We start from the raw sequence: 11,178 nt of genomic DNA on the forward strand, positions 1-11,178 counted from the left end.
GTAATTTTTTTTTACAGTAAACTGCTCTAGTAAATTTGTTTTACAAAAAATTAGCAAGTAAAACTCTACAAATCTATATACTATTATATAAAAATGATAATAGACATGTAAAAAGTAAATTAAATTTTACTTTAGTAATTTATAAAAAAAATTACCATCTATTCAATTGAGCATAAGATAAACAGAATATGTCAGAGAGTTTGACAAAAAATTATTTTCTATTTAATTTGTTTGATTTATATATTCTTGTTTCTCAAGACATGTATGCAGGGGAAGGATTAAAAAATGCAAATAAAACACTTTTTATAAGATGGAGGTATTAGATACATATGAAGTTTTTGTTTCCCAAAAATATCGCTTAGTCGCAAGTTAGAGATTAATCCTTTGAGGTACAAAGATCCATTAGAAGCGTTAAGCTCTTCCAATAGTTGTTTTTTCATATACATTAGTCAATGATCATCTATGAACACGTTCTTAAAAGGGGAAACAACATCACCAAATAAAAGCAAACTCATTTAAAATTCAACAAGCACACACTATCTTCCTACTCCAACCCAAAAAACGAAACCAAGAGTGGAACACTGCTGAAGCAAACCGAGAGAAAACATTCACAACTACCAACAACCACCACTATAAACAACATACTAAAACACCACCAGATTAAACTGCTCCATCACCAGAAGCCAACAACCACCAGCTGAAACTATAGTGAACAAACAAACACTGCCAAAAGCCAACACCCCTACTGCAAACACCACCACCAAACCACCGCTTGAACCGCGGCTGAAGGGAACAATCATCGTTGTAACGTCGAAAACCACCCAATGACATCCAGACTTATGAAGGATGAGTTGCTGGAGAACTAGGAAATAAGGTGGTGCGGAGGGCCAACTGCCACTCATCACACCACCAACTAGGATGAAAAGAGTGTGTCGCATATACTATTAATTATTTTTTTCAATTTTATCATCTAATTAATATTGGGCAATCAACTATTTTAGTCCTTAGAAGTGAATCTTGATCTTGCTATCATATGATCTATCTTTGGTTCTATGGAAAGAAAGTGAGAGGAAAGAAAATTATGCAAACAATGCATGAACTTAAACTAAAGTTAGTCTAAATTCATGCATTAATTTGGATAGTTTTTTTTTCTCACTTTCTTTTCATATATAGAACCAAACATACCATAAATGTATCAAAATTGTAGTGAAGTCTACGAATGTCCTTTTTATTAATCATTTTGGTCATCAAATATACTTTTACACTATCTTGCCTAGGTATGGGTACGGTACCGGTATCCGATACGGGTACTGGTACGCAGTACGACATTTTTAAAAAATTTAAGGTACGGGTACGTTAATATAAATTATTAGAAAAATTATTTTTAAGTGAATTATAATCATCATGCTTTGAAGATTTAATTTTTTTTGTCCACCGTCTCAACTATTTTCATAAAAAATAAGAGATAATTGAAATATAATAAAAAATTATAATATTTTAAGAGATTTTTCAACCGCCATTATGTTTTTTTCGTATTCATCATCATATATCAACCAAATAAAAATGGGTACGAAATCGGTACATACTATACGAATATCATGGAGTATCCGGTACTGATACGTACTCGGTACGAGTACTTCACTATTTTAGGAGTACCCATACTACCTAGCCTTTGCGTAGTCAACTTAGTACTTAAATGTATTTTTTTTCCATAGTCAATTTAATTCATAGGAAGGGTGGTACACTATTATTATGTATGAGTAGCAGCTAGCTTACACTAGAGCACAGTACAATACAAAGAACAGCTACAGCAGTGATGAAAATCACACAGAAACTTTCACCCTTTTAACTCACTCACTCTGACCAAACCAACCAACACCACTCCAATGAATTCTTCATCCCAACAATACCCTTCTCTTTCTTTCTCTCTTCTCTTTATCATTACCCTAACCTAATAATTCTACTTGTAAATTATTTTCAATTTTAGCATGGGACTATCAAAATTCAATGCCAATAACTTCATTTACTCACAATAATCAAAACTAAGAGTCTGGATCCACTAAGTAACAACCATCACTACTACTACCATCACCAAAACGACGTCGTTTTAAACACAAAACATGATGTAGAATTAACACCGTTATTACAACAAGGAAATAAGAAACGGTGTCGTTCTACAACAACTTCAGTTGATTATGTAGGAAAAATGAACGGTGGAGAGATAGTGGAAGTTGACGGCGGTCACATTATAAGGTCAAGAGGTAGAAAAGACCGTCATAGTAAAGTTTGCACGGCGAAAGGGCCGAGAGATAGACGCGTCCGTCTCTCGGCCCATACCGCCATTGAATTTTATGATGTTCAAGATCGATTGGGCTTTGATAGGCCCAGTAAAGCCCTTGATTGGCTCATTAATAAAGCTAAGCCCGCCATCGATCAACTCGATCAACTTCCTCCATGGAAACCAAGTCTTCTTACTAAACAACAGCAACAAAACGACGACGTTTCGGAGAAACTGAACGATAACGGTAACGGAAATGAAAACGGCAACGAAAACGAGTTTCGTTTTCTTCAGAATTTTAACAGTAATAGCAACGGTTTTGTTTCGTTTGAAAGTGAAATTGGTGAAACGACGCCGTCTTCGCCGATTCAGTTTCCTGATTTGCTTTCGAGAACAGATAGTAATGATTTGAGGCTTTCGCTTCAACAGAATCAGCACGTGCAACCTCATGTGCTTTTCGCCGGAAACTTTGATGGAATGTTAGCGTGGAATTCCGGTGGCGGTGGTGGTGGTGCTGCTATTGATACTGGTGGTAGCGGTGGTGGTGGTGGTGGTGGTGGTAATAATGATGATGCTTCAGGTGGAGGTTTTGTGTTTCATGCTCCTTCACCGTCGCCGGTGGTTTTTCCGGCGGTGATGTATGGTCAGAATCAGTATCTTTCTCAGAGGGGACCCCTTCAGTCCAGTTACAATCCTTCAGTTCGTGCTTGGATAGATGCGCCGACGTTCGTTGCTGATTATCGACGTCAGGTAGCTGCCACGGCTGCTTTGGGTGCCGGATTTGCTTCTGGTGGCTTTTCTGGTTTCCGTGTGCCGGCACGAATTGGAGGTGATGATGATGATGAGGTGCATGGCGGTTTATCTAACAGGCCTTCGTCTGCTTCCTCAGATTCTCGCCGTTGAACTAGCCAACAATTTCCTTATCCTTCAAGAGCCTGACTTGGAAACCCTAATTTTGGAAATCATGTTGGTATGTGATTGTTTTATGCTTGTTTCGAAGATTTTTGATTGACAACTTGCTGTGTTTCTCGCTGGATCAAGATGCGGAGTTGGATTTGGAATGGTTCAGTTTGGTTCAATGGTTTATGCTTACTTAGGGAATGAAGAAAATCTGGAGTTGAATTTTCAGGTTTTCCATTCCCCAAATTTCTTATGTTATGCTAATTTTCATGTTAGAGTATTGTGTTTGTTTGTATGTTTGGTTATCTTTGTTGTATTGCTATGTTTGTTTCTATATTTGGTTATCTTTGTTGTAATGCTATGTTTGATGTTGTTTACTATGTTACAATATATAAGTGGCTATGTATCTTTTGTATAATTTGTTATCAAGTTTTAGTTTTGGTATGAAAACATGCATCATATTTCAAAGCTAGTTTGCTTGATTTATCTTATATACTTTCCATGTTAGTGAAGAGTTAGATGAAAAGTGAGTTTTCTCTCTATTACAAAACAAGGAAAATTCCCAAATAAGCCAACATATGAACTTGTAGTTATGCTCAAGGTTTAGTTTTTTGTTGTTATGTCATGTTTCAAATGAGGGTAAGAGATTAAAGAGGTGTTCTTTTTTGCGAGAAATGATTGTTTTCTTAGTTTTCCTATTGTGACCTTTCATCATCCTTCTGTTGATTCTTCATACTGCTAAAGGGAATTTAAAGATCAATCTACTTCTACAGTTTTATTAAATCTATGATCTATCTCTTTCATGCTTGAATTTTGGGGAGCATTTAGCTGAGAAGTCGTTGTCTATGAACAGTGGAAACTGTTTTACTAAAGAAACTAGTTGCGTGAGAGTTGATTCTGAGCTTGCTATTAGGTAAAATTTCCTAAATTTGATGTGGTTTTCTGCTTTTTCTTTCAAATGTCATATGTGTAGTTCCTCTTTAGCATGTGATGGTTCATGAGTGTGACTGATTCAGACTGAAGGGTTTAATTAGGGGTCATTCATAGTTATAGGTCATGGTAAAAAAGGAAGGGAAGGGATCCAAGTTATCTTGATTGGTGAATGGTAGCTTACCTACTTACTCAGCTGATTTGGGGACCTAGATTCTCTGCTATAACAAATTCACAGTTATTGATTCAAACATGAGTTTGGAAAATTAGTCTTCTGATCCTTATCCAACGGTTCTGATTTCCTCCTTAATTACAGTGACTGTGAATTTGCAGTAATCTGAATATGAATCCAGCTTAGTCCAAAGGAAAGCTTTAACTTCTGGTTTTGGGAAGTGGTTTCGATTATTGTGTTCGGAATGATCTTCCCTCCGAAACAAAATATTAGGTGCATGTTTGCATTAGCAGCGGTAAGTTTGGCAGAATCATTGTGTGCCACCGTGATTATGGCAAAAGTTGTAGTTTATAACTTCAACAAAATCACGGTTCCATTGTGATTTCGTTGAACTCAATGTGATTCCAAACACGCACTAAGTATATTTTTTTTATTCAAGTTCTTCACCTTTTCTGAAATCAGATGAGGTTGAGTAGTCTGCAGGTCACAGTCCATTCTGAATATCTAATGAGTTGGGTTAGATTTTAATTCTAGTAGGTAGAACAAGTTGGGAAAGTGCAAGACATCTGCAGGGGATGAGCAGAACTATGCTCAATTATGGAAAAATTTAACACACATAAGTGCTACCAAAGTGTTGTTCTTGTTCATATGTCTATGGTCCCCTACTCCCCTGAAACCTCCCTCAATGCCTAAAAATACATTTTGGCCAGCTGGAAATGCTCTTGCATAAAGGGAAAATTAAATTACTGGCTTATACTGAAATCGTAGTAATTATTTTTTTGAGTTGTTTTTTGGTACTTCTAGTCCATTTTTAAATAACCTTACTTCAAAAGGTTTAATTGGTCATTTTACAGCACACAATTCTGGGTTTTCGTATGTCCAGAATAAGGCTATAATTAATGACTATGTTTCCATAAAGAAGCCAACCATGCCCTGTCTTTATCTGTCTGAAACTATGCAATAAGTAGAGGATAGTTTGAAAAAGAAGCTAAATTATCTAAAACTTAGCTACAGATTTTGTGGTGGGAAGCTACGTCATTATTTTTATTGTTTCAATGTGTCTTAAAATCAATTGAATGGTTGTAGGTAAATAAAATGGACCAGCTCTGCCTTTTATTTTATTTTTTGCTTCTTGGTAGTTATTATGAAACTATTTGATCTGTGAAGTTTAATACATTAGCATAAAAATGTGGCTTTATCTAATGTGTACAAGATAGATATGAATCACTACTACAGAAATGAAGGGAATAATAGACCATTCTCAAGTTTCAATCCATACTAGGGAATTCATGATCATACAAAAGTAGATAACAAGTGAAACTCTTCTAGTGATACACACTACACACCAAATGGTAGATTCTCACAAGCCAAATATGGGAAAATAAACCCCAAAATAATATATGAAAAAACCAAGATCCATCAAACATTCTGCCTCAGTATTTTTTGGCAGCCCTCAAGTTTTGTTTTTCTTTCCTTTCTCAGACTCCTTCCCATTTGACAGGGCAGCTTTAGCCAATGGTGATTTGGTTTCATTATGGTTAATGTTATCTAACTGGGCAGCTTTAGCCAATGGTGATTTGGTTTCATTATGGTTCATCTTATCTAATTTGGTTTTTTTCTGTTGGCCATTGAGTTTCTTTGTTTTGGGGGACTCAACTTGAACCCGAACTTCCCAAGGACGCGCTGCGACCCAACGCTCCATCCAGCTCCAACCCCAGCTTTCTTTACCAAGGCTATAAGAAGCCTGACCAAAATACTGGTTTGGTCTCCACTGCAATATAACAATCACATAAGTGATCAAATTTTTATTTTTTTAGAGTATAAAGTTAGTAGAACAAGTTATGCACCTGATGAGAGAAAGCATATGCCATGGCTCGCTCTCGTTTAATTGCTGCTTCTTCTCGCTGATATATCCTTGAAAGTATCTCTTCCATTGTTTCAGAACCGCTGCACCATTCCGTCTGAGATACATTTACAAAATGTCATGCTTTGTTATGATTGAAAGGATAGCCAAAATTGCCACATTGCAAAAAATAAGTGATCGCTATAGTGGCGATAAACTTGTGAAAATTTAACTATCTACTACCTCGAGCTCATTAATCTTAGCCTCAACTTTTAACTGGCTTTCCAACCTCCTTTGCTTAATCTTGGCTGCTGTTATCATACAGATTCTGCGAGCTCTAATTTCATCTTGTATTCTGCTCCATGAATGTATGTAGTTAAGTGTAGTTGCTGTTTGGTCGCCGGCCGTATGGTCTTGAATGAAAGCTTCAAATTTCTTTGCTCCGCTTAGATTTTGAAATGTTCTTCTTGCCTATACAGGTTTGGGAGCAGGAAGTTTCCTCATGTCATTAATGCATTTTGAAAATTGCTAAATTTTGGTAGGAAAAAAGCATCAAATCAACATTTCTAACTAAATAGATAGGCATGTATAAAATTTGTGCCATTTTATTGAACCAAGAAATTTGGCTCAAGTGGTTAATGAGCTTTTCCTCTAGGACGGATTGTTCGGGAGAACCCGAGTTCGATTCCTGGTGGGAACAATTCTTGGCCAGATTTTCCTAACCTCGCGGCCGAACTTTGGATTACCTTCCCTAGGGAACCAGAGGGTTAAATGCCGAAATAAAAATTAGTGCCATATTTTGGGGATTTAAAACTAAGTTAATCCTTAAAAATAAAATTTGTGGTCAAGCAGCTAAGTATAAAAAACATAGGGGGAAAACAGAAGTTAAAGATGAGGGAAATAATTGCCACATTTCCAACTGTCATAAAAAAAAAGGTGATAAGTGCATAACAGATAATATCATCATATCCCTAGGACTTAACTCACCTTCCAGAATCAGAGCTGTGTGTGATCTTCATTGCTTTAAGTTTAATTCTTTCCAGTAGTATTAAAAATATGTGAAGACATAAGTGGTCCATGTTCTAAAGTCATTATTAAAAAATAAATGATACCTTGGAAATACAAAAATTTGATTTTCTTACTCAGTTACTTGGTCCCAAAAAAAAGCTACTTGCAGTTGCAGCATGAATGAAATACAATACAACAATACAAACCCAACTACCATGAAAATTGTAACAATAATGGAATAAAAAGAGTGAAGCATCAAATAAATGTTGTACCATAAATGAACGAAATGCATTTTGAATCCTAGTAGCAGCAATGTTGTCATTCAACCTGGAGGGAACTGTTCTCTCCATCATCAAACCTTCATTGGGAGTGCTACTTGATTCTTCATGAGGGTTTTGGTTCCCAATTGAGGGTTCATTGGATATTTCATCAGTAGATTGTACCTATTCAAAGAGTGCTAACTGCTAAGAGAATAAGAAACAGCTTTGGATATGCCAAAGTATTGTAAAAGTGTATTACTCATATTGAGATTATATATTAAATTAGAGAAATACTAGCAACACATTTTCTAAAAAACTCGATTTTAATACATTTTCTCTTATCGGTTGAAATTCACGAGTAAACTCAACTAGGCACAGAATAGTAGGATGTAGATATAGTTGAATTTCAACCAATAAAAGTGTGTTGAAAACATCGAGTTAGAAAGTTTGCTACCACTATATAATTGAGGTTTTTTTGAGTACATAGACGAAATGATTCCAAACTTTAAAGATCAAGGATTGAAAATTAAGAGAAAAGAAAAAACCATTTCTTGTTTGGATTTATCTTCCTTAGGTTTCTTCCTTCTGAATATTATCTTAAAACACCCTTTCTTTAGACCCATTTTTGTTGAGGCTCAGCTAAAACCAATCCTGCAAAGAAATATTCAAACAATTTGTAGTAATTATCATGCATAAACAGACTATATTTCAAGTAAACATTAAAATTGAAAGACCAATTTTTTTTGTTACAAACTCAACTTGATTTCAACTTACATAGTTTCTTGATTATTTAAAATATATGGCAAATGGTAATAGTTGGTTTCAGAAAATTTTCAAAGGTAAAATGAAAAAGACTATTGTACCATCATGTGCATCTTCAAATAGCAATAGCATTAAACAACTATATAATTTCAAGGCCAAAACTATCTGAAATCAATTCTAAACCAAGTTAATGCACATTAACAAACATTAATCCCATGATTCTTTTTTTTTTTTGTTGGATTTTTTTTTTATTAAATTTAATCCTATGATTCTCTTTCAATATGAGGTAACAAAGAAACATATATACACCCAAATAATTAACTATATATACACCACATATAATGATATATTTAGACTGTAAAAAAAAAAAAACACATGATAATCACAATTGGTAAATGCTGAGAGAAAATTGCATAAAAATCCAAGGTGGTGCAATACCAAGAACTTGAAAGGAAGATGCAAATGAAATGAAATGGTGGTAATTAGGAGAAAATGCAAGATGTTTGCAATTTGAGATGATGATTTATTAATGATGGATATATTGTAATGGTAAGACGTGGTACATTATAACACAACACATAAAAAGAAAGAGTTAAGAGAGATTTCCATAATACAGTAATGTGGAGTGACAACTTAACCATAGTGAAGTAGATGTTTGATCTCTTGTAGGTTTAGGAGTCCAGATAAAGGTTAGGGAAGGTAGTAGTGTTGTTCAATATTTCATGACTAATTGTGTTTCTGAAAATGATTTTTACTTTGATTTAATCATTGAAACAAAAACTAAATGAAACACACAAACCATTTAAAAGCAAATTAATTAGCTCCAACTTTTTTTAAAAATAATTATAAGCTCCAAATTTAGATAAATTTTAACAAGATTAAAATCAAGCCTTGAGGATGAAATTATTAAAATTGGCATATATTACTAATTGACAGTGTTTTAAAAACCGGACCGGACATCGAACCGATGAGGGTACTGGTTCACTGGTTCATTGGTCGAACCACTGGGTCACTAGTCGAACCGCATGACAAATCGAATTAAACCGAATTAAATCGGTGGAATGAACCGGTCTCTATATAGTTATTGAATCGGTCGCTATATAGTTAAAAAAATCATTGTTACTTTTTTTTTCCTTAGATCTTTCATTGTTACTTAGGCCCCATTTGACCTTACTTATTTTCTACTTTTCTACTTTTTTACTTTATTTCGGTAATTCTTTTAAGGAGAAATAGGGCAAAATACAATTTTATACTTCTCTATTTCTTTTAAGGAGAAGTAGAAAAGTAGAAAATAAGTAGGTCAAACGAAGCGTATTATTATTAGAAAGACACACTTTCGTTGATAATAAATAAAATAAAATCAGTGATCTAATATTAAATGAAGTCTTGTGGTGAGAGGTTTATATATACTCCGTATGAATGAAGTCTTGAGTTCAATCATCAACTTTATTGTAAACAAAAAAGCGAGAGTTGAAAAATTAAATCAACACAAGACAAACAATAAACAAAATATGAAGTTTATCTAAAAAATATAAAAATCAAAAAATCAAAAGTAATTGTGTAATTAAAAAAATCAAAATTTATGTAGAAAGTTGTTTTCATACAATAAGTAGAAGACTATATGTTGTAATATATAAAATAAAATGTAAATTTATTAACAAGTTACATTTGTAGCATAGTGGTAGCAAACCTTTACTTTCATCTAAAGATTAAGGGTTCAACACTCATCGGTGTCACTTTTCTAATATTTTTACACATTAAATGAAAACACATGTTGTGCCAAAAAAAATGGAATAACTTGATTTTAAAAAAAAAAAAAACGCGTTCTGAAAAAAAAAAACATAAAAAAAAACGAATTCTGAAAAAAAATTCCAAATTTGAGTTGAACCGACCGGTTTGAATAAACCGCCGGTTCACCGGTTTTCTGTGGTTTATTCCGGTTCACATCAGTTCACTGCGGTTCAATAATATGGGCGGTCTGATTGTCGAACCAGACTGGTTACCCTCCGGTTCTCGGTCCGACCGGCCGGTCCGGTCTGGTTTTTAAAACACTGCTAATTGAATTTAGGACCTCTCCAACATGTTTTGAGACCTTTATTAAAAAATGTTTTGAGACCTAAAATAAATACCTCCAATTATGAGTATAGCTCAATTGGTAGAGATATCGTATTGTACGGATTGAGGTTTGAATTCAGAAATTCTCCACTTATTCATCTTAAAATGTGAATTTCTAACCACTAAATTATTTGACTAAAAAAAATAAAATACTTTTTTTAGTGAGTTCTATTTTTTTTAAAAAAAACTTGAAAAAGTACAATAAAATAAATCAAGTTTTGTGGAGTCCAAGGTTTAACTAGTGCGAAGTATTCCTACACAATCATAATAACTAAGAAGTTGCGTTCACTAAACGTTAAATAAATGTAGCGTTTATGCTCTTGCAAGAGCAATTTATCCCACACTTTTCGCAATATTTTTTATTTAATTTTAAGTTGCATTGCTACTACTATTTTTAATGAAATGTTTTAAGTTTACTTGCGTAAAAAAAAAATTAAAAAGGTTTGTCGTATATAACTAATTTGTCGTATTATATATTTTGTAGATGATATAAATGTTTTTAGGTCTTTAATTATTGTGGAAACTTTGAGGTTTAAAAGTTAAAACCCTAATTTAAGTTGTTTGGCCTCGACCAAAATCTATACTTTTTTTACCAAAACAAACTTAACTTACATCATTAATCAAATAATACTCGATACAATAAATCTCAATAATTCGGCTGACTATCCTAAAAAATAACCACCCTCACAAGGGAATGAACCACCAGTATACTTATTAAAATTTTAATAATTGATTGATTATACATGATGATACCTAACGCAAGTTGAACAAAACAGAAGAGATTTTTTGGATTTATGTGTGTTTTAAATTTTCTTTAGTTATTAATTTGTTGGGTTGATTTTTTTTTTCTTCTGAATTTGTTTAAGGGTTAAATATGTTTTTTTTACTATGGTTAAATAAGTTTTTAGTT

At 33.7% G+C, this 11,178-nt stretch overlaps 2 protein-coding genes across 2 annotated transcripts; one reads left to right on the forward strand and one right to left on the reverse strand.

The window, feature by feature from the left end:
• Window positions 1-1,707: 1,707 nt before the first annotated feature.
• LOC123895106 (transcription factor TCP4-like) lies at window positions 1,708-3,630 on the forward strand. Its single transcript, XM_045945312.1, has one exon. The coding sequence runs from the start codon at window positions 2,207-2,209 to the stop codon at window positions 3,179-3,181; it is 975 nt and encodes a 324-aa protein (XP_045801268.1). The 5' UTR covers window positions 1,708-2,206; the 3' UTR covers window positions 3,182-3,630.
• A 1,889-nt stretch (window positions 3,631-5,519) lies between these two features.
• On the reverse strand, window positions 5,520-8,708 carry LOC123895107 (protein IQ-DOMAIN 10-like). Its single transcript, XM_045945313.1, has 6 exons — window positions 8,592-8,708; window positions 7,937-8,042; window positions 7,404-7,574; window positions 6,367-6,594; window positions 6,128-6,241; window positions 5,520-6,051 (listed from the first exon to the last, which is right to left on the reverse strand). Exons 2-6 carry the CDS (start codon window positions 8,012-8,014, stop codon window positions 5,734-5,736), a joined length of 909 nt encoding a protein of 302 aa, XP_045801269.1. The 5' UTR covers window positions 8,015-8,042; window positions 8,592-8,708; the 3' UTR covers window positions 5,520-5,733.
• Window positions 8,709-11,178: the final 2,470 nt, after the last annotated feature.

This window comes from Trifolium pratense, linkage group LG7, assembly GCF_020283565.1.
Source record: "Trifolium pratense cultivar HEN17-A07 linkage group LG7, ARS_RC_1.1, whole genome shotgun sequence".
NCBI classification, from domain to species: Eukaryota; Viridiplantae; Streptophyta; class Magnoliopsida; order Fabales; family Fabaceae; genus Trifolium; species Trifolium pratense.